This window comes from Atractosteus spatula, chromosome 3, assembly GCF_055471065.1.
Source record: "Atractosteus spatula isolate fAtrSpa1 chromosome 3, fAtrSpa1.hap1, whole genome shotgun sequence".
Lineage (NCBI taxonomy): Eukaryota > Metazoa > Chordata > Actinopteri > Semionotiformes > Lepisosteidae > Atractosteus > Atractosteus spatula.
In genome coordinates, this window is record NC_142708.1 from 17484079 (window position 1) to 17508345 (window position 24267).

The 24267-nt window shown below is 39.3% G+C and overlaps 1 protein-coding gene and 1 long non-coding RNA gene across 11 annotated transcripts in view; one reads left to right on the forward strand and one right to left on the reverse strand.

Annotated features, from left to right (window-relative positions):
• Positions 1-24267, forward strand: part of trpm3 (transient receptor potential cation channel, subfamily M, member 3) — a 220087-nt gene that overhangs the window by 192971 nt on the left and 2849 nt on the right. The window contains exons 11-25 of one of the 9 annotated variants that reach the window (XM_088910629.1): positions 20-154; positions 2802-2852; positions 6500-6535; positions 6661-6801; positions 7599-7628; positions 9453-9745; positions 10735-10963; positions 13432-13599; positions 17581-17721; positions 19225-19353; positions 20815-21066; positions 21477-21658; positions 22030-22058; positions 23160-23310; positions 23661-23857. In XM_088910629.1, the coding sequence (XP_088766755.1) occupies positions 20-154; positions 2802-2852; positions 6500-6535; positions 6661-6801; positions 7599-7628; positions 9453-9745; positions 10735-10963; positions 13432-13599; positions 17581-17721; positions 19225-19353; positions 20815-21066; positions 21477-21658; positions 22030-22058; positions 23160-23310; positions 23661-23857 (2164 nt within the window). Of the gene's footprint in view, positions 1-19; positions 155-2801; positions 2853-6499; positions 6536-6660; positions 6802-7598; positions 7629-9452; positions 9746-10734; positions 10964-13431; positions 13636-17580; positions 17722-19224; positions 19354-20814; positions 21067-21476; positions 21659-22029; positions 22059-23159; positions 23311-23660; positions 23858-24267 lie in introns of all 9 variants that reach the window. The other 8 variants (XM_088910628.1, XM_088910631.1, XM_088910637.1 and 5 more) reach the window with 8 other exon arrangements.
• LOC148837507 (uncharacterized) overlaps positions 1-24267 on the reverse strand; it is a 55134-nt gene that overhangs the window by 8151 nt on the left and 22716 nt on the right. Inside the window, exon 3 of one of the 2 annotated variants that reach the window (XR_016090812.1) lies at positions 22853-23953. The exons of the other annotated variant lie outside the window; for it this stretch is intronic. This is a non-coding gene — a long non-coding RNA (uncharacterized LOC148837507). Of the gene's footprint in view, positions 1-22852; positions 23954-24267 lie in introns of those variants that run through there. 2 annotated transcript variants of the gene reach the window in all.

Sequence of the window (24267 nt, forward strand, 5' to 3'; positions counted from 1 at the left end):
CAGCTGTGTTGGTTCACAGGTGGGATCCTTAGAGCAGTCCATGCTTGATGCCCTGGTGTTAGACAGAGTGGATTTTGTGAAGCTGCTGATAGAGAATGGGGTCAGCATGCATCGCTTCCTCACCATCTCCAGGCTTGAGGAACTGTACAACACGGTAGACCACTGAACTGAAATCACTTATGTTATTCATGGTATTGCAGTAATCCGCTCCACATCATTAAGTCCATTTGAAAGACCAGCGTCGGCAGCTTCTGCCTCTGAGCAAACCCCCAGAGGAAATCTACCAAACCACAGGAATAAAATTAACATACTGAGCAAATTCCGCTGTAATGGCTTGCTGCCACTATTATCCAGCCTTAGAGCTCGAATCTGAAGAAAAAAACATGCAGAAATACCGTTTCTATTAGCATAAATGTGGATCTCAGCAGTAGAAAGCCTTGTCTATGCTACCCAAGGCCATTTTCTAAATAGTTACTGTAACCTGCTTCTCATGCTCATTGTCTGTTATTACACCCTATATTCTTAAGCACTTTTAATAGCAATTAGATCTGTTCTCCAGTGCAATTGAATTCCATGGGACTACATCTGGGGCCGGAACGGTGGCTCAGTGGTTTATAATTCCTGCCTCACAGCACTGTGGCCCTTTGTTCAATTCTGGACCTGGGGTGCTATCTGCGGGCAGTTTGTAGGTTCTCCCTGTGTTTGTTTGTGTGGGTTTCCCCCGGGTGCTCTGGCTACGTCCCACAGTCCAAAGACGTACAGGTAAGGTTAATTGGCTTCTGGGAAAACTGGCCGTGGTGTGAGTGTGAGCCCTGGGTTGGACTGGCGTCACTGGCCAGGGTGTATCCTGCCTTGCGTGTGGTGCTTGCTGGGATAGGCTCTGGCTCCCCTGAGACCCCGTACTGGATAAAGTTGTGACAAGATGAATGGACAGATGGAAAATGAATTACCGCCCTGATAAAAATGTAAAACAATCACATACACTTGGGTATTATCTGGGGAATTAAAGATTAGTCTTACAAACTGTATATACAGTGGTGTGAAAAAGTGTTTGCCCCCTTCCTGATTTCTTATTTTTTTGCATGTTTGTCACACTGAAATGTTTCAGATCATCAAACAAATTGAAATATTAGACAAAGATAACACAAGTAAACACAAAATGCAGTTTTTAAATGAAGGTTTTTATTATTATGGGAAAAAAAAAATCCAAACCTACATGGCCCTGTGTGAAAAAGTGATTGCCCCCTAAACCTAATAACTGGTTGGGCCACCCTTAGCAGCAACAACTGCAATCAAGCGTTTGCTATAACTGGCAATGAGTCTTTTACAGCGCTGTGGAGGAATTTTGGCCCACTCATCTTTGCAGAATTGTTGTAATTCAGCCACATTGGAGGGTTTTCGAGCCTTTACCACTTTTTTAAGGTCATGCCACAACATCTCAATCGGATTCAGGTCAGGACTTTGACTAGGCCACTCCAAAGTCTTCATTTTGTTTTTCTTAAGCCATTCAGAGGTGGACTTGCTGGTGTGTTTTGGATCATTGTCCTGCTGCAGAACTCAAGTGCGCTTCAGCTTGAGGTCACGAACAGATGGCCGGACATTCTCCTTCAGGATTTTTTGGTAGACAGCAGAATTCATGGTTCCATTTACCACAGCAGGTCTTCCAGGTCCTGAAGCAGGAAAACAGCCCCAGACCATCACACTACCACCACCATATTTTACTGTTGGTATGATGTTCCTTTTCTGAAATGCTGTGTTACTTTTACGCCAGATGTAATGGGACACACACCTTCCAAAAAGTTCAACTTTTCTCTCGTCAGTCCACAGAGTATTTTCCCAAAAGTCTTGGGGATCATCAAGATGTTTTCTGGCAAAACTGAGACGAGCCTTTATGTTCTTTTTGCTCAGGAGTGGTTTTCGTCTTGGAACTCTGCCATGCAGGCCATTTTTGCCCAGTCTCTTTCTTATGGTGGAGTCATGAACACTGACCTTAACTGAGGCAAGTGAAGCCTGCAGTTCTTTGGATGTTGTTGTGGGGTTTTTTCTGACCTCTTGGATGAGTCGTCGCTGCGCTCTTGGGGTAATTTTGGTCAGCCAGCCACTCCTGGGAAGGTTCACCACTGTTCCATGTTTTCACCATTTGTGGATAATGGCTCTCACTGTGGTTCGCTGGAGTCCCAAAGCTTTAGAAATGGCTTTATAACCTTTTCCAGACTGATAAATCTCAATTACTCTGTTTCTCATTTGGTCCTGAATTTGTTTGGATCACAGCATGATGTCTAGCTTTTGAGGATCTTTTGGTCTATTTCACTTTGTCAGGCAGGTCCTATTTAAGTGATTTCTTGATTGAGAACAGGTGTGGCAGTAATCAGGCCTGGGTGTGGCTAGAGAAATTGAACTCAGCTTTCCAAAGATGTGATAAACCACAGTTGATTTATGTTTTAACAGGGGGGGCAATCACTTTTTCACACAGGGCCATGTAGGTTTGGATTTTTTTTCCCTTAATAATAAAAACCTTCATTTAAAAACTGCATTTTGTGTTTACTTGTGTTATCTTTGTCTAATATTTCAATTTGTTTGATGATCTGAAACATTTCAGTGTGACAAACATGCAAAAAAATAAGAAATCAGGAAGGGGGCAAACACTTTTTCACACCACTGTATATCTGTACAACCCTTTGTATCTTAAGAAGGCGTGCATTTTCTTGGTTTAGTCAATAGCATAGCCATGTATACCATGATTCCAACTAGTTAGCATCCTGGATGGTTATATTGTTCTTTCTTTCGCTTTGTTTTTTTAGAGACATGGTCCATCAAACACTTTATACCATCTAGTCAGAGACGTCAAAAAGGTAGGATTTATCACATCCTCGTGTGCTTGGAGTGCTCACAGTGTCATTCATGGTGCTTCCATGCACAGTATCATAGTTTATTTGCTGCCTATTGCTTCTGGCTGATAGTGAGCCTCCTCTTTCAAAAATGTAGAAATGTCTGGAGTTCTGGTCAGCCTGACCATGATTTCTTCAAGTCTGATGAAGTAAGTGATGCTTTATTCTGAGTGTCATAAATAAGGTTTCAATGCAGTATGTATGATATATATAATACACAAACTCATTAATTGTCAGTCTTTAACATGTAAAAGTCAGTAGACACTGAATATCCAATATCTACTAAATAGTGTTTGAAGACTTCTGATCCTGATAGTTATTTAAGCCAGTTCAGTGATACACAGTTTCAGTACAGCACTTGCTTTTTGTTGAAGAAGAATCAATTGTGGTTTTTTGTTTACATTTAATGTAAATATTTAACCTTTTTATGACTTTTAGAATAAGGCATTACACACACTGTTTCCATTTGGGCTGCTTCTGCATTGAGGTTTGAGAAACAGTTCTGCTCATTTCCCCACAGACGGCTGCTTTTCAGTGCATGAGTTTTTATCCAGATGGAGAATTATCAAAATAAATTAATGAAATCCTTCCAATTCAACAAGATGCTATAAAAATAAAAATATTAATTTTCTTGAAATGTCACGGCAGGACTTCCTGAGGTTTATTAGTCTGTATTTCTGGTTAGATTATACCCTGTATCTTACTTCAGTTGAACTCTATTATGGCAGTTCTTACTTTATGATTAACTGAACAATCTTCTATTTCTTCACTTTGCACATCAATATACATGGCTTGCATTTTTCTATCTATATAAGTAGAAGAAATACTGTAGATATATGTCCAGTAATATAAAAAAGTGATTTTCATTGGTTTGTACCTTTCTAACAATATTATATTTTTATAAAAGGAATGTGTAAGAAGAGAGTTTCTTTTTTAACATGGGATTTAGAAAAAACGGCATTATGCAACAGAAGCTGTGAGCATAATGTGCCACTAATGGACTTTGTTTGGCAAGATATGCATAATGCATTTGATTTTGCTCTTCTTTGACGGTGTCATGATGTCGTCTGTGTATTTATATACATATTTACACAAAATCTTGAAAAATGTCTTTGTTTTTGCTGAATTTCGTTATTATTATGATTATTATATTATAATTATTCACAACAGAGACATTTACGATCATTGCTCTGTTGCTTTTGTCTGACCTTTGCGCGCCTTGCCCAGCTTCCGCCACCTTCTGTAGCACCGTCTGTCACGTGATCCATTTACACCGCCGGGACATTGTAATATCGCCGTTTCCTCTGTCTTCATCATCGTACATCGCTGCAGAAATCTTTGCTGTAGATGGTGGCTTGCTTCAGGCTGTATGCACAAGTATGAGTTGCTGCCTCTGTCCTTAAAAAAATACTGTTACTGTGTTTCCCCCCTGTAAAATTGCATACATACATACAAAATCGACTTGCGATAATCCAGACTTTTTTAAGACACCGTCTTTCTGATGTTTTTTAAGTATACAAATGTACTGATGCATGAGGTTTTAATTATCTAATAGATGTCACCAATCTGATATTTTAGTGGCCAGGCCAACTTTGGTATATTTTAATATACTATAAATACTTTACTATTATCAGACGTTTTTCTTGTACTGAAAAACAGTTGAATCCAGCCGCCACTCAATGAATGTTAGTGGACAGAAATACTTAATCATATTTCAGAATAACTGGTCAAAATTACATCCCACAAAGATTACGAACGCTTTATGAAGTCCCTGCTCGTATGACTGCCTTTTCAATACTTCCCACAAAATGTTAAATATTCCTTGAGAGGCTACCTGTATTGACTGACAGCAAATTCAAACCTTAAATAGGTTGCTAGACTACTTTAAAAGTGATTTTACACTAACTGAGCAACATTTTGAGATAAGCTGCATTTTATCTATAAAATAAAATGTATTATACTGTATGTGGTCCACTTGCATTACATCCCAGCTTCAAGAGAGTTTCAAAATTTGAATTTGCCTACCAAGATAAAAATACAGTTACTGCGTCAAACTGAAGCATCATTCAAGAAAGAAGAATAGCCCAACAAACATTCCATATTCACAGCTGAAAGTGGATGTAGGGTGCAGTTAGCAAAAAAATGTGTGTACTAATTCTGAATTGGTTTTCATTATGACTGGATGTTTATTATCTATCTTAAATTCTTTTGAATATGCATTACCGTGTCTCAAAATGTTTTCTTAGTCAATTAATTAAATTGAAGCAAGCTTGAAATTAATGTCTCAAAATGTTGCTCAGTTAGTGTAAAATCACATTTAAAGTAGTCTAGCAAACTATTTAAGGTTTGAATTTGAATTTATTATCTTATCTATCTATTGGTTTGAAAAACCTTTACCAGGCAATGCCAATGCATAAGGCAGTCTCTCTCTCTCTCATCCTAGCGTTAATCCTGCATCAACAGGGTCCGCTTGTCGGCACGCCCGTCTCCATTTGGTGGTTTGAACCAAATCTTTGAGTTGACGTTGCCATTAAATGCAACCAAGAATACTCCAACCGGCGCGTCGTTCCGCTTGCCGTCGAAGGGGGGGAGGAGAACAAAGTAATGTAGCCAATTCATAGAGGGGGATTTTTAATGCATAAGGCAGTCTATACCATTATTATATGGAGCTTTCTTTGCGGTGCTTAATTACTGCATATTCAAAAATCCAATTTATTTCAATCTTGCTTCAATTTAATTAGTTGACTAAGAAAAAATGTAGAGACACGGTAATGCATATTCAAAAGAATTTAAGATTGACTTTGCACTGAACTGAGAACTAGAGTCATTTTGTGTGGTAAGCATTTCTTCTGCAGTTTTCTAAGTGAACAATTGTTGTTTTACAATATTGTTAGTCTTATCTGTTGGTTGTACAGTGCTACTCTTTAAAGGGGAGCAAAATTTACAAATGTAACTCAACACTGAACAAAGTTATTTGTAATCAAGTTTATTAACAGTAAGAATGATGCTTCTTGCTTGTCTTTCATGCTGTTAATCAAACAAAGCCCCTGTAGCTTGAAATCTTTATAAGACTTGGGGTGAATTCATTATACTGTCTTCTTCAGTTTGGTTTGGTTTGCCTCTTTTCAAATTAATTTAAAAAATGTCAAGCGCCTATCAAGACCTTTTTGTCTTCTCCACTATGTAAGTGTTACAGCTGAGGCCACCGTTAATTCACAATTCTGATGCCATTTTTGCCTTGGTGTGCTATGGTAGGGGAATAAATGCCAGCCCAAGTGTCTAAAGTATTCTGGCTTCTCTTTTCTGAGGCGTTTCATTATTTTATATGTCATGGCTCCAAAGTCATCTTCACTTATTTCTGAAAAAAAAAATCTTTTAAGTTTCAGTTTAATTTTCCAAATACATAACACTAAAACCCTGCACAGATCTTAAAATGAAGATACGAGTGGACTGTAAATATATTATTGTCAGTCAGTGTCAAATGTCAATGGAGCTGTTATCAGATTCCATGAGGGTGACTCTACTGAGAATGATCTTTGCAGGGTTCTACTGTGTAAAATGTTGATTTTTTGTGCTACTGTTTCTTACTTACCCTATGTGTTCTTTCCAAGCAAGAATATCCAGGGTTCGGTTGGATCTATTTCAAGGTGAATCAGCTAATAACATATTTCTTTTTACCAAAGTTCTTTTTTTGTGACGTTCTCTATCAAGTTAAAGATAAGAAGGTGGTTTCGCGAATCCAGCTTGAACTGAACTGCTTGTCGCTTTTTAGGGGAACCTTCCTCCAGACTACAGGATCAGTCTGATCGACATCGGCCTTGTCATTGAATATTTAATGGGAGGAGCATATCGCTGCAATTACACAAGGAAAAGATTTCGAACTCTTTACCACAATCTCTTTGGCCCCAAGAGAGTGAGTGCCTTGTTTTTTTTTCCATGAGTGTAATAGTAGGGGGAGGGAGTTCTGACAAATTGTTGGACATCCTGGAATCCCAGGAAGACAAATTCGGTCGTTCGGTCACACTGTAATTACATCAGAAAAGAGGCGTGATAATATTTGAATATTATTGGGGTGACTAAGCTGAGGAGAACGACAACCCATCCGGAAAGGTGGGACTGTCAGAACCGACCCTTCCAGTTGGTTTACTGGGAGATAAGCTGGAGAGGTGCTGCACGGGTGAAAAAGGGATGGAGGGAGGGAATGAAAATCAAAACTCACACAAGCAAGTAAGTGAATAACGAGAAATATTTATACGTGGGAATAAGCAGGTAAGTGGGTGAGACTGGGTTTTGACCTCCTCTAAAAATTTGAATAAAACTCCATTTGACTTAATGATTTTCCCAAAAATGTACTGAGAAGAGGAGTTCTGCAAATAATGGCTAGATACTGTAAGTTCAATAAGTTAGAAGACTTGGATGGCTTGAAGCTGACATTGTGATTATGAGGGGGTTTCTTGTTGCTTATTTTTTCCTTTTCATTAATATGAGGACTCATCTGACAGTCATAATTGAGTTATTGGTAACTTTTTATCAATTATAATAAATGAAATATATATTTATATAGTATTTATAAGTACCTTGTAACCATTGAAACCAGAGATTCTCAATTTGAATCACTCAAGTTTGCATGTAGCCTCAGCATTCACTGTTTTTCATATCATTATAAACCAGCAATTTTGAGGTCTGAACTCTGTCTCTTATTTCTTACAGCCAAAGGCTCTGAAGTTACTGGGAATGGAGGTATGTTGACTGGAGCTGAAGACTTAATGGCAATGGAAAATAATGCTTCGTAAAGTATATTCTGCTCTGTTACACATTAGTCTGTCAATGTAATGCTTTGGCAGCCACATAGCTCAGTTTTCAACAGTTTATGCTGTACCATCATGCATATTATGAGGATCCATGCCTTTTTACACTGAAATTTAAATTGAACTTCAATTCATGAATACATTAGTAGCTGTGGCAGTTCCCTCCACACAGCATTTCATTCACTGGATTCCCAGCACAGTTTTCAGTAATGGAATGCAGTTTAATTATCGCTGTGTCAGACCTGGAGATGCAAAGAAATTGAACAAGACATGGGCATGTTACCCCTGAAAAAGGACACTGTATTGTTTGCAGAATTTCCATTTTGGCTTGTTTGGTGGGGGGGGAGGGGGGGTACAGATCTTTTGAAAATGTTATGCGTTTCATGTGCTGCATTAATTGTCTGCAACTTGTTGATTAGTGCTATTCTTGCTCAAGACCGCAACCTGCTGCTGAGAAATTTTGAAATTCTTTTAATATTATATGTAGATGATGACTAGCACAAGATCACCAATAAATGTAAGAAGGAGTAGTCACATCCTTATTATACACATAATAAGCATTATTAACTTTTCAGCTTGCTGTAAAGCTTTTTAAACAAAAACAAGGGACCTATAGTAGAAATACAATACTTTGGTTCTACCTCAGCACAGTCCGTCCACAAAATCATTGCATTCAGAATATCACAATCAAACTAAAATAATTTTCTAAACAGACACTTTTTTCAGAAATGTCTTCTAGAAATTAAAACTCTTGCAGTAGTTCATGGCAAACCCACACGGAGTACAAAAAGCTGATGGATTATGTAACGTCAGCTTGTCTACATGATATTAATAATAATAGTATAGTAATTTGGTATGAGGGCGGCACAATGGCGCAGTGGTTAGCATTGCTGTTTTGCAGTACTGGCACCCATAGTTGAATTTCAGACCTGAAGTGTGAGCTGGGTGGAGTTTCTATGTTCTCCTCTTCCCCCCAGCAGTCCAAAAACATCTTGGAAAAATTAACCCTATTGCAGCTGTGAGTGTGTTTGCATCTGCGTAACTACCCCTGTGATGGATTATCATCCTGTCCAGGGTGTACCCTGCCTTGCGCCTGTTATTTGCCGAGATAAGCTCGCTCCCCTGCAACCATGACAAAATCTGGTTAGAAAGTGGTTAGAAGAAGTGGTTAGAAAATGGATGAGTTTTGTATTAAAAGGTGTTTTTTCTGTACACTAGTGTTTGTTAGTTTGTATCCACGAGTCAAGCTGGTGGGTTTCTCATACTTTATCAATATCTGGTATTTAAGAAGGGGGAAACTGACCCCTGACCGTACTTCAACCAATGAACTGTGACATGAATACATGGCATGAATAAAGTGCCTTTCGCCCACATGAGCAAACCCCCTCCACAAAAACACATCCAAGCAGAGTAACAACACATTGATGGGTCAATTGTCCTCTTTCGAGAATATATCGTAAGTCTTTTGTTTTTTGTGGACTTCTCTCACTTTGATTCAGATGTCCAGGTTTTGGAAAATCAAAATGTAATATGGAATGTTTTACATTTACTAGTATTTAGATCCACTAATTTTGGGACACCAAATAAAGCATAAAACGTAAAAGCTGAAATTTTGTCTGCAAAGCAAATTGTGTGTATTTTTTGTCCGGTGCTAAATTAGCCTTACTTGTATTTTGGGGAACCTGCCTGGAAAACTGGATTACACACCACGCAGAGGAGCTGACATAAATGGAGGGTCTTGTTTTTTCGCCTTCAGGATGACTTGCCCATAAGGCGAGGAAGACAGAAGACCACTAGGAAGAGGGAGGAGGAGGTGGACATCGATCTTGATGACCCGGAAATCAATCATTTCCCCTTCCCCTTCCATGAGCTCATGGTGTGGGCGGTGCTGATGAAGCGGCAGAAGATGGCTCTGTTTTTCTGGCAGCACGGAGAAGAGGCCATGGCCAAGGCCCTGGTGGCCTGCAAGCTCTGCAAAGCCATGGCTCACGAGGCCTCCGAAAACGACATGGTTGATGACATCTCACAGGAGTTAAACCACAATTCCAGGTTGGTTTCCTGGTGGACTTAATGGTACTACCAGTAGCTTAATATCAATCATTTTTGACGCAATGTCATTGTGCTATAGGCACTACAGTATATCAAAATTTGATTTAATGCTACTAACCTATAGTGTCTGACAACTGACATTGCACAAACAATCTTAAAAACTGAAAAAAAAAATCTAAAAATGTGAGATACTAGTAAAAATGTGCCCATTGGTTAAACACTGATTGTGAGAAGAATGAACGGTCTGTAACCTGTAACTAGTGGATAGTCTGAGTTTTCTCTAAGTGTTGTGCCCTCCCAGGATCCTTAAGCAGTCATGGTATTTCTGGATTTCACTGAAATGCAGTTGAGTTCAGTTAAAACAGCTCTACAATTTTACCTTAGAGGGAGATATCAGTCCCAATTTTTCAGACCAGTTTATAAAACCTTTGTAACAAAATAAATTAAATGATATCACAAAATTAAAAAAATTCTGGATCAAGCACAAAGTCATGAACTTTGCGAAAGTACTGTAAGTCACCATGTTGTCGCAACATCTCTCGCCTTCGCACAAACTGTGACATGAAGTGGCCCTTCCTGTTCACTAGTCACTGTAATATAATGTACAAAACAGGTTGTGCAACTGGCATTTCACCGCAGTAATGTTCCAATGTGTCGGCAAAATCATCTCAAAGTCAAGAGTAATATTTCTATTGAGTTAAAAGAGAGGTATTCAAAAGCCTGCTTGTTTACAATGTAATAGGGCCACTTCACCTCACCGGAAGTTTGTTGTCAATTGCAGAATATGGTGCTGAGCTATCCTTTCTAATCTTTCTAAATATAAAAATAGCGTTGCAGTTCACCACTAAAATGTAAATTAATTAACATATAATTTAAAATATTTACAGTATACTGTATATGTAACCCCCATCACTTAAAGTCTGTATGTGTGTATAATTGGTATTGCTGAAGAGAAATGACTTCTGACATGGGTGACATATGTTGTGCAGGGAGTTTGGTCAGCTGGCAGTGGAGCTATTAGACCAATCCTACAAGCAGGATGAGCAGATGGCCATGAAGTTGCTCACCTATGAGCTGAAGAACTGGAGCAATGCCACCTGCCTCCAGCTGGCTGTGGCAGCCAAACACAGGGACTTCATTGCACACACCTGTAGCCAGATGCTGCTGACGGACATGTGGATGGGCAGGCTGCGCATGAGGAAAAACTCTGGGCTGAAGGTCAGGAACGCTAACCACCACACACTCAGAGTCAATGGCTAAGGATAACGTCTTTCTAGTAACACCGGACATTTTCATGGTTCAACCTGCCACATGTTCGTCTGAAGAAGATGTACCTTGCTAGCAAATAAACAGTAGTCAAGCCCATCAACCAGACCTTATTAACTGAATAAACTCAAATTCAAATAAGGTTGTCAATTTTTTTTTTAATTTCCTACATTTTGTATATATCTTAGTCTTGTATTTTCTTCTTATCTTCTAATCTTTCCACAATATATCCAGGGGGCTCAGTTTCTAATCTATATGATACACCTAATAATACAGTCTTCCAGGAATTTAAAATTCTAATTTAAGCAAAAACTCTTCCCCTTATTATACTCCAGAATTATCATAAATTTTAAATTGTTTTCTTCAAGGGGGTGAGTAATGCAATATTTTGCACTGTGAATCTAATACACCATGTGTCATATTTTTGTTATTAGTTTTTCATTATTTCACATTTTTTAATGGCTTAATTTATCTTTTCAAAGTGTTAAGATATACAGATATATTACATAATTATTTGTTTATATGACTTTCAAAACTCAGCTGAAACCTTCCTAGTTACATTTCTGTTTTATCCTTATTTCACCTCCCAGTCATTTCATGACATCAACAATCAATAGCTTCATTTCTACCTTCACATGTCATTTACATCCCCGCTGTCAACATGAGTTAATATACATTTCAGATCAAGACTGTTGTTATGCACAGGAGTACTATTTAGATGGGGTTTATATTATTCCCTAGGAAGGTCAAGGTGCATCTTGATATGATAAATTACTTGATTACACTAGCTAACTTTCAATTAAATATGTACAGAGCTTACGACAAATTTCGCATATGAAGTGGAGATCCACTGGAGACATTTTAAGTCTGTCAGCATGAATTCTACACTAATTAATATTTATCAGTTGTCTTAACCAGAACAACATGTATACTCACATAGTGTATTTCAGTAGTTTGGTTAAATTGTAATTAATGCAACAAGACAACAGAATTTATAGGGACGGTACAATATATTACAATGTGGCACAAGTCTCTCAGCTGAGGAAATGGCAGCCCGATTATGACGCTCATGAGGAATGAACCAGGGAACAGCTGCAATAGTGAAGATGGGGTGGAGGGAGAGGAGGTAGAAAAGATGTGCAGAATGCAAGATAATTACTGTATATATCGGAGAGCAAAAGTACAGTATGCAAGATTAGAAATGTGGCCACCTCCCAAATTTCTGTTTACATGCTCCCTCTGGTGTTCGTTTTTAAGAAGGAAGCTATTCTGAAGATTTGAATTTGAATGTGAAAACTGATTTGGTTCGTACTGGTCTTACATAGACAAAGAATTGCCATGTCCTGTTTCAGAAATGATCTGTTATGAAAAGAAGTGAAATTCCACCCTGATTATTGGAGGTGTCTTGGCATCATCAAGCCAATGGATAGTTTCTTCATTGTGTGGTCTTGTAAAAACGTTGTACAGAATTATAGAAAAAAAACTTTTATTCTCTTCCTTTGGGGAACAGTCCTGTCTTACATACTTTTACTGTTCTTTGAAAAATCCAGCCTGTTACTTAACAGTGTTCTACAAATGTGCAGGAATCAGAGAGTACATTTTGTACTCTATATTGTGTGAAGGATAAAGAAAAAAATCCAGACTAAAGTATACCTTCATTATACACCACAAAGCAAAGACAAGTTCTTGGCAGAAGAAAAACTGTGCACTTAGGCAATCCACCACCCTCAGCTCTTTAGATCTCAGTAGCTGTCACAGTTTTACACTCATGATTGTCTTGACTAATCAGCTTTTAACGTTTTTTTGCTTGATTAACTTCTACAGGTTCCATTGCAAGTATGAATGAGATTGTATCAATTCCCTTCCCATGACTTCCGAGAGTAGGAATTAGGAGACACACGAGTAGAGTGTCTGCAGTAATTAAAGAAAAATCAGTCTGGTCTTTATGAGTGCACTTTTCCATCCTCTATAGAAACACCAGCAGTTTGAAAGATGTACTATTCTTGAAAGATGAGGTTGTGCACCATTCCTCAATGTCATTAATATATTGTAAGTCAAATGTGGTTAAAATCTGTTAAATGCAGCATATTTTGGAGCAAATCATAAAGTCAGTTTATACTAAACATTTATCTGAAAACTGTAGAAAGACAAGTTATTTTTGAGAGGCAATTGTAACCAGCATGTAATCAAAATGGGAGGGAACATCAGAATACATTGATGAGAATCTGTGGCCAATTTGTTTGCCAAAGCACAGAAAAACAATATTTCCTTAATCTGTTAAGGCAAATGGTTAAGAAAAATACTAAACACATACAGGGTACATACAGCATTTCTATTTGGCCAGTGAGGGATGTACTTTTTGACAGTGAATGGACACATCTTTGACGTCTGTGATGTGATGTGATGTTGCCTCTGTACAGGTCATACTAGGACTGCTGTTGCCTCCCTCTATTCTGAGTCTGGAATTTAAGAACAAGGACGAGATGTCCTACATGCCCCAGGACCAAGAGGCCTACCTGCAGGAAAAAGAGACCGAAGAGCCAGAGAAGCCGGTGAAAGAGAAAGAGGAGGAAGACATGGAGTTCACAGTAAGATCATACTGTGGGACGCAGTACAACGCCGTGGTGAGAGCACCCACCTCAGCCCCCACCCCACCCCCCTTTGGTATTTCTGGGTAGCTCTACAGAGGTACAAGGAAAAGAGGAAAGAACACACACCCAGACATTAAGGAAGTGCAGAGAAAAAGCAATAAGGAGTCAGCTGAACGCATATGCTGTATTCCAAATTATATACTGTATCTTTTATTTAACAAACCGTCAATGTCTTGTCACTAGAGTCTTCATCGGGACAAACATATTGGCTTACTGAAAATCCATTATGTATACAGTAGAAATTTCTCAACCATCTGTATTCCATGTGAAAGGAGAATACCCTTTGTTTCTAATGAGAAGAACTGTCAGTAGACATTGCCTCAGTAGAACTGTCGCCAGCAGCCATATCACCCTGCAACGCACAACTGGCAACCCACTGAAGCTAAGCAGGTGTGAGCCTGGGAAAAACTAAGGTTGCTGCTGGAAGAGGTGTTAGTGGGGCCAGCAGGGGGCGCTCACCCTGCGGTCTATGTGGGTCCTAATGCCCCAGTATAGCGACGGGGACACTATACTGTAAACAGGTGCTGTCCTTCGGATGAGATGTAAAACCGAGGTCCTGACTCTCTGTGGTCATTAAAAATCCCAGGGTGTTTCTCGAAAAGAGTAGGGGTGTAACCAAAGGGGCCAAATTTCCCATTGGCCCTTACCAATCATGGCCTCCAAATAATCCCCATCTATGAATTGGCTTCATTACTCTGCTCTCCTCCCCACTGATAGCTGATGTGTGGTGAGCGTTCTGGCACACTATGGCTGCCGTCGCATCATCCAGGTGGATGCTGCACATTGGTGGTGGTGGAGGGGAGTTCCCATTACCTGTAAAGTGCTTTGAGTGGAGAGTCCAGAAAAGTGCTATATAAGTGTAAGTAATTATTATCATTATTATTAACTATAATTGAATAAACAGATGCATCTGATTACATAAACTACGATTAAGATTCATATGTCCTCCCAGCGTTGGAGCCCTGGGGTCAATGCCCTGGCTGCTATCTGCGTGGAGTTTGAATGTTCTCCCTGCGTTCACATGTGTTTCATCCAGCAGCTCCAGTTTCCTCCTACAGCCCAAAGACATAGAGTACTTGTAGGTTGATTGGCTTCTTGCCTGTGATGGGCTGGTGTCTCGTACAGGGTGTATCCTGCCTTGTGCCCGTTGCCTTCTGCAGTAGGCTCTGGCTTCCCTGTGGCCAAACAAAATTTAGAATCTTATTTTTAAATTAGTTTTCATAAGATCTGAGATACTCTCCTTCTCCATCAGTTACCTCCCATCTATAAAAAAGGTTTGAAACCTAATTCTGTGTTCAGTCCATATAATGCTAATGTATTAAAATGGCAAATTCAGAAAGACTCTCTCCCAAAGAGAATAGTACCAATATCACCTCCTCTCCTCAAGATGTGTACTTTACTATGCCCACATATCTATGAGACGAAACAGCGTGATTTGCTTAAACAGAAGTGATCCGCCCTGGGAAAAGTCAGATTCTAACACCCAACGGAGCTTCAGTGCACAAAAATCCTTTGTTTAAGTTGGCTGTTGGTTTTACCAATATGTGCCACAGGGACAGGTGATCAGTTTGTGCCAGTGAAGCTTCTTGTGCTGAAACATTGACAGTGTGTTAAATTGAAGGTATATTTTGGAGAATAGCATGTGTGGTTGGCTGACTTTACTTTTAGCTCTTTTAGGGCTACTATGCCAAGGCAGTTGCAGGATTTTCAGGTTGATTAGCAGTGCTGGGTATTGGACTTATACCACCCTTTATCTGAATGTGGAGACTCTTGCATTAAAAACATATTAGCATGTAACTGTAGATTTCCACTATCGAAATACATGGGGATTGTTCTTCCCAACAGATACATAGACAGGCATTAGCTTTCTTAGTTTTTAGCCAAGCAAGCCCTTCTGTGTCTTCCTGATTGTTTCTATATCCTACCTTCAGCAAACGATGTCTTTGGAATGTAATGTCTTTGTCTTTGGTAATGGTTTGGCTGTTTGTGTGTCTCTCTGTTCTGCTTTTTTTACAATTTCTAGCAACCCTTACTTCAAAAAAATATAGAGGTATTGTAACTGTTAAAATCCAGTGCACACATCTACACTGAAAACATACTTCCATCCATGCCACACATGGTGAATCTGTATTTGATGACCAGAAACAGATTCTTTCTACATCTCTGAGTAATTGTACTGCAGCACTTTCTCACTGTTTCATACATATGTCTCATGAGTGCATATATGAATCTTCAAAATTAGGTCAATCTGAATCTTTTCGGTTTTATCCTGACCGCGTTTGTCAAACGGCAAATTGTAGCATTGAATTTGCTTGTAGACTTCATTAAAGCAAATGTTGTGAACAGAATACCAGAAAATTCCAAAGAATCTGCACTTTTCAAAAGCCTCACAACCTAAAAGCAGGGATGAGTATCCATGAAATAATGCATACAGTTAAGGCATTGAAGGAAGAAGCTTTGATCTCAACTGGAACCTAAAGGATAGGCTCAAAATAACAACTTGATGTGGTCAGCAGGTCTGTGGAGAAATGCAACCCAGGAAAATTTATATCAGCTAACAGCAGCACTGGCTGGCCTGAACAAATTCTATCTTGCCAGAGTAATGCGTGTCACACTCAGAAATGTTCATTTAACACTTGGCGGCATCTGTGCTGAATCTTCCCTGGCTGCTATGCCAGAGCTACACACAGTAAATCCACAGCAGAGTTCCCGTCTTTCCAACTCATTTGAACTCACACTACAGGCAAAGAAAACATACCTGCAAAGTGGCACAAAACTAGTCTTTCTTGACTTTCTTTAACTTTCTGTAGCATTGTACTGTATGTAACATCTCTGCCGAGCTAGTGCACATTTCAGGTTCTGTTATGTCAACTAATTACACGTTTTTGGAAATTCCCAGTTTCTCCCTATTGAAATGACTTGAATCCGCAAACAGGTCATACTAGAATAACACATGAAATAACAGCTTCCATTTACGTGGAGAGCAAAAGGTCAGGATTACAATGAATGAACTTGCGTATTGTTTTTATTTAAATCTTGGGGGTTGAAGTTTCAAAACAATTCCTATAGAAGTGATGAATAGTACTGTACGTGCATGTGGATTATGGACTGTACTTGATGATGAAATGATCAAAACTGTTATATATAATCTTATTGCATTATTAAAGAAAGAATAATAAACATGTCTTATTACAGAAAAAGATTATTTTAAGACTTACTGCATCATGATCAAAGTACAAAGTTCAGACAACAATATAATAAGTAACACACATCAAATAAATTCATGTACAGTATATACAGCAGAATATGTGCCACATAACGCACTGCATGAAGTGTCCAGTTTTATCTATCATGATGTCTTTTCCATATGGGTAACTCTGTTTTGGAATTTGACTTAACTATAGTTAAGCGACACATACTGTAAAAAAAACAGAAATACATTCATCCTGGTCAGGACCTCAGAGCTTCCTTCAGGTTTCAGTGGCACAAAGATCATTTGTGGAAAACTGAATGGCTTCACAGAAAGCAAACCCAGGTTGCTGCAATACAATTAAATAATTTCCCAGGAGTGCACAGTAATTTCCATTGTCAGGATTTTGTGTTCCATTCATTGGATTATGATCTGTGTTCTGTCATCCCAGATTACAATTTGTTTTTATGCTGTCTTTTAAGTCTAAAATAAAATGGAAACTGCACATCAAAGCAATGCTCGGAATTAGAATGCGTAAAAATAGCTTGGAGCTTTGGGGATTTCATTAGTAACTTCCTCCTGTGACTGAGCACAATTTGTAGTGGAGATGGGGGGGAGCTTCTAGTGCAGTGTTCCATCCTATACTTGTTTGTTGTTGTTGAAAACACAGATGATCTAACCCTTTTTTTCTCCCTTTTTCCTACTTTTTTTCCTCCATTATTTGTCAGGCCATGCTGGGAAAAGTAAACAAGGAATCTTCCAGAAAAAAAGATGTGGAGGAAGTCCAAACCAGACACAGGTTCATACCGTTTGGGAGGAAAATCTATGAGTTTTACAATGCACCCATTGTCAAATTTTGGTTCCATACAGTGAGTGTTTCAATAATTTATGGTACTTTTACTACTTCAACAATACTTATTTGTTTGTTTCATTAATACACTTTTTTTTCCAGGTGCTATCTTACTTCAGGGGCAGTGTAGTGCAGCAGGTTTCTGGGCTCATGACTGGTGGGTTGTGGGTTCGAGTCCCCACGGCAGACATTGCACTTGTACTGTGAGCAAGGAGCTTTACTCCAGTTGCTCCAGTCCACCCAGTTGTCTGAATGGAGGCCAGCAGCGTTGGGGAGTGGTCTCAACAATGAACTGCCCAAGAGTTAATCAGATTGAGCTGATGTGGCTTGGATATGGAAAATTGCCTTTTATTTTGTTTTTGATTTAATCCGTCATTAAATCTACCTGCTGGTTGATTTTGGCCTCATATTTTAAACAGATTTGTTTAATGCTGACAGCAGCGTTATCGGCTTGTAAGCTGATCTCAGAAGCTAAACAAGCAGGATCTGGTCAGTACTACGGAAAACCGAGTTGCTGCTTTGATGGAGCAGTAGGTGAAACTGTTCCTTCTTGGTCCAGTGCTTCTAAAACCAATGTCCCAGTTTGGGGAGACTGTGTTGTTCTTTGGCAAAGATATTACATCCAGGTCTTGGCTAGTGCATTCTTTTCTGGGCTTGTACAGCTTGCTAACATTGTATGGTTGTATTTAAAATACTGTAAGGGCTACACTGGCCAGGTGGGTACTCCACTTGAACTCAGTGAACTAGGTCCCTTTCTATAGGACATTTGAAATCCTTTGTAATGAAAAGTGCTATATACTGTAACTACAATTAATTTTAGGCTCAAAGGATCCTTTAGCTTGTATAATATGTTTAATATTCAGTGGTTTAAGACATTTCAAATCAGGTTAATCAGTAGCTTTGGATTTCAGGATTATATTTTTGGAAACATTCTTCTAACAGTGCATATATGTACATGTTGCATATAGTGTGAAGATACATCCTCTGGAAAACACATTAACATTGTTTTCAAATACATTTTTTGCCAGATTTATCTGCAAAGAATTCCAAGGCTGACACACCAAACAGCTGGCCTTAATGTTTTTCTTAAATTTTGACGGTCTGTGCAATCTGTTGTCCATTCCATGTTAATCGTTGTGCTTACAGCAGAAATTAATAAACTATAACTGACATAAGATAATAAACTTACATGTGAGTTACTTTTAAAAAACATCCAAATGTGTGGAATTAGCTTCAACTTCAGCCCTGAACCAGGCCTCTACTGACTATACTTACAGCGTTATTACAAAATGTTTAAGGGGATGTCATTCCACGCAGAAATTGCCTCTGGAGATCTGTGACACAAGGGAGTACTAAAAGGTTAACCTTTATTGAACTCTATTGTAAAGTTGCAGTAAAACAATTCTCTGTAGGTAGAGCTTTAAACGTATTTCAGCACTCCAGCCTTCACCCAGCTGCTCATGTGTCAAGGCCTGTTCTTTATTGTGCGGATACTAATCCTAGTTTTTCACATGTTGTTTAGATGGCTTATGTTGGCTACCTGATGCTGTTCAATTACATTGTACTAGTGAAGATGGACCTGTGGCCTTCACCTCAAGAGTGGATTGTAATTGCATATATTTTTACAAATGGGATAGAGAAAATGAGAGAGGTAGGTGTTCTAAAGCCACAATCACCCTGTATCTCCAAGGTTCAGACCAAGATATTATGCAGACATGAAAGTAAAATAATATCGATTGTAGTGGGATGTGCAACTCTACTACCACGGCAATAAGAAAGCCCTATCCTTCAAATTACAGATGCCTTTTATTCTAAATCTCTATACTTTGTTATAACGATTGTGTCAGTCGTTTTTCCACAATATTTCTAAAACTTGATACAATTTTCTCTCACTCCACTCTGATGTGAACCATTCAATATCTGCTCAGTTTTTATAAGGTGTTCACCCAAGTACAGTAATTATTTCTCCTACATTGAACAGTCAACCTCTGCCACCTGCTGGCCCAGTTGAGTATACACTTTGTGATTTGCTATATTTTACCCCTGCTCCTTTACATATTTTTGCACCCATCCAGTTTTCTAACCACTTTATCCGATACAGCGTTGTTGGGGGAGCCGGAGCCTATCCAGGCAAGCAACGGACACAAGGCGGGATACACCCTGGACGGGACGCCATCTATCACAAGGCACAGACACAAACACACTCACACGGGAGCCAATTTTTACAGGAGGCAATTAACCAATTAGCACTAGTGGGAGGAAACCGGAGCACCCAGGGGAAACCCTTGTAATCACAGGGAGAACATACAAACTCCACACAAACAGTGCCCCAGCAACTGAGCCCAGGGCCCCACTGCTGCTAGGCAGCAATGTTAACCACTGCACCACCGTAACATCGAAATGCACATACAGTATGTAACATAACATAACATTTAGTTCTCCTGTCTTTCTTAAAAGGTACATCCATCAAGAAGGTATTTTATCAATTTTCCCTCACCATTGATAAATCATTGTAAGCTCATAAGGAACTTCTCACACATGTCTCAAACAGGTTACAACACAGACATTTTAATGCACTCTTTGACCTTTTCTTATTCTTCATTACTTGCCAAATCTTTGCCATACCCTGTTCGGGAGGTCATTGGAAAGCCTGTGAAGAAGCAGCCCATTTTTCAGACACAGTGTCCTATATGAAACCACAGATCAGTGGCTCCACAGAGCCCAAGGCTGGGCTACTTCCCTCTCTTAACACTTGGTCTTTCACATATTGTAAGATGCTGCTGTTACTTCAATGAAATATTATATGGTTTTCAGTTTGATTTCCAAAGTAGTGACCCTACTGGTTACAGAAAGGACCGATTTCACGATTACAATGTATTTTTTATTTTTGGTTATTGCAGAAACAAAAACCTCATGCACTTTAAGATTTTCAGATCCGTATCCTTCAGATCTAAGGACAGCTGTCTTAGAATTTGTGCACTAACCTCAGCTTTGCTAAAACCGCAGACTACATGAGGCGCACACAAAACATTTTTAACCGAGGGAACATCTCTTAGATTTGGACTTTGGGTTCCTCGACAGCAGCATTCGTAACGGAGCTTGTGTTCCGCAGATCCTCATGTCTGAGCCGGGGAAGCTGCTACAGAAAGTGAAGGTGTGGCTGCAAGAATACTGGAACATCACTGATCTCATGGCGATCCTGATCTTTTCTGTGGGCTTGGTACTGCGCTTGCAGGATCCTCCTTTCATGAGCTACGGCCGAGTCATCTACTGTGTCAATATCATCTACTGGTACATCAGGCTGCTGGACATCTTTGGAGTCAATAAATATCTGGGCCCGTATGTCATGATGATAGGGAAGATGGTAAGAACATTACAGGGCTCTTTTCTGGATACATCATATGCACGGCTAAGTGTTGATTAATCCTACTGTCAGTAAGGTCCACAAATTTTTATTTGGAAAATGAAACAAAAGAACCTGTGTAATACTTAATACTGTAAGTCCCGCTACTACCACAGTAACGTTATTAATAAAAGAATTAAGATTTTATTGCTTTGTACAGTATACATCCAGACAAACGAAACTAAATGTACTTTGCAGACCCCTGAGACCTGATAAGTATCACATGATTGATGTTAGTGTATGTTAATGTTTCTGTTTCTTGTTGTCAAAGAGTTGTGCAAGCACCTTGTTTAATGTCTCTTAGATTGAGAGAACAGTGTGGTTATGAAACTGTGCACATCTAATTGCAGTTTCCCTTTCCTTTTTGACAGATGATTGATATGATGTATTTTGTCATTATCATGCTGGTGGTCCTGATGAGCTTTGGAGTTGCACGCCAAGCAATTCTGAACCCCAATGAGGATCCTTCCTGGATGCTGGCCAGGAATATATTTTTTATGCCATACTGGATGATTTATGGAGAGGTGTTTGCAGATCAGATAGACCGTAAGTCATTAGTCATTCTGGGAATAAAGAAGTATATTACCATTGCATCAACATTTGGGATGATGGAAAGTATGTACTTGAAAATACAATGTTGGTAAAAGGATAACAACAATTACAATGTTAATTTCAAAAGTGCCCTACAAACATTTAGGACTAGAAACACATTTTTTTAGATCTCTAATACTGTAAAAATTCCTAAGTATTAAAGTATTTCTAAATAGATTGTGTCAATGCAATGACATACTGCCACATGTCACATGGTATAAATGGTAAAATATTTACAAAATATCTACATAGTTTATTGCTGCCTTGCAGCGATGGGGCCCTGAAATGAATTCCTGGGGTACTATCTGCATGGTATGCTCTTTCAGTACTCACGTGGGTTTCCTCCCACAGTCCAAAGCCATGCTGGTAGGTTAATTTAGAACACATTGACTCTGGTGTGTGTGCCCTGTGATGGACTGGTGTCCTCTCCAGGGTGTATCCCTCCTTGTGCCCAATGCTTCCCAGGATAGGCTCCAGGCCACTGTCTGGTGTGTTCTGATCTGGATAAGCGGTTTTTGAAAGTGGTGATGATGATGATGATGATGATGATGATGTGATGTACAGGGCAGCCCAAAAGGAGACCTGAAATAACACTGTGATTCTTTGTTTCAGATGAAGTGAATAGTAGGAAGCCACGGTACAGACCGAATGAAAAAATCTGGCTGATCTACTTTCGAAGTCTTGGAACGTGGCGTAACAATGGTCCATCCTTCATTCTTTCCTAGGCCATGCCATGTCATTTCATGCCTTCCTGTAGGGCTTATTGACAGGCTTGTGCACCTAAAACAGTTAATTCAAAGACCATTGTTAGGGCCATCATCCCCTCCGTTTACCTGGTCCGCAGACACCTGTAGTGTTTTCACCATAAACGCCATCCCAAGCATTGAAATGATGCTTGCAAAGGATTCACGGACATGTAGGATCTGCCGGCGGCACATTCCACCTGCCGTTCATCCATCGTCGTCCGTGTTTTTTCACCTGGTTCAGTTGTAAACGCCCGCACTACGTTGCAGATCCAAAACTGCAAGTATGAACTCTGTTATTTCAGTTCTCCTTTGGGTTGCCCTCTGAATTCCATGCATACGTTTGGGATGACGCAAGGAAATTTCATTTGTTTGTTACCTTAATACAAACAGTAGCAACTGAACCACCCCCAGATGGAAAAAACATATGATGTATTTTCAATACATTTTTCATATTTTTGTCCCCAATATACAGATCACAATTCTTCCAATAACCTTCAGACCTTCTGATACAAAAACAATATATTTAAAGCATGAAATGTTTAAATATATTGAAGATCCAAGTTATTTACATGAAAAATATATTATTAATATATTTTAAGGTACATATCCAGAACATGTTCTTTGAATCCACTTAAAAGAATTTTATACCATTGACTTCACAAAAAGGTGTATTTCAGATCCTGCAACACTTGACGCTTTTCTCTTATCTTTTTTTAGCTCCGTGCGGCCAGAACATTACAGCAGAGGATGGGACTTACGTAACACTTCCTCCCTGTAAAACAGGTGCTTGGATAGTGCCAGCCATAATGGCTTGTTATCTCTTAGTTGCCAACATCCTCTTGGTAAATCTTCTAATAGCAGTGTTCAAGTAAGTTCAAGCTCACTGGTGCACTTGTACAATTCTCTTCCCTGTAGTAGTAATAGTGCAAGCACTACTAGGACACTAAACTTGTGTTGAGAATGGTTTTACTAATGGCTGACTTGTTGACAGGAGAGATTTACCTTTTGGATTTCAGTTAGAAACATCTTTTCCAAAGATAGCACCCACAATCCTTTAATCCGTCAATTATCACAAAAGGCTTCTTGGAAGAAAGGGGTTTTAGTTTTTCAGACAGCTGTGAAAGACAGAGGCAGCCGGACAGATATCCAGAGAACAGAAGACAACTATGCGTTCGCGTCTCCACATTTCCCAATGGGTATGTTATTGTCTTGCTGCAGTAACACCTTCTTTGAGGTGAAATCCATCTCCAATCAGGTGTGGAAGTTTCAGAGGTACCAGCTCATCATGACGTTTCATGAAAGGCCCGTTTTGCCACCCCCTCTCATCATCTTCAGCCACATGACTATGGTCTTAAAGCACCTTTGCTGCCGTTGGAGGAAACACGATGATCAAGATGAAAGGGACTACGGACTGAGTAAGTGAGATGAGCAGAACTTCAGCCTGGGGTTCAAAACTGCAGACATGACAATTGAATCACGCCAGTTTGTGAGATTGTGCAATGCTTCTGTATCTAAAATGAAAGCACAAGATGGATAATGTTTACAGTAGGTCCAAAAATGTACTGCTTATCCCCGCTGGACCCAGCAGTTTATACTCATTGTACTCCATGAATAAGCTTTGACTTAATATTAATAATGAGATCAATACATACACATTTTTAATTAAATTTACTGTTCTGTTTGTATAGTTCAGAGCTTCTTAAACCGTGCCACTGGTAATCCATGGAAAGGTCTCTGATGTGGTGTGGAATCAGGAGAGATTGTGTTTAAAAGTGTGGATCAGTAGCTCTATGCAGCTTTTCAGTACTTACTGTGTTCACATTTC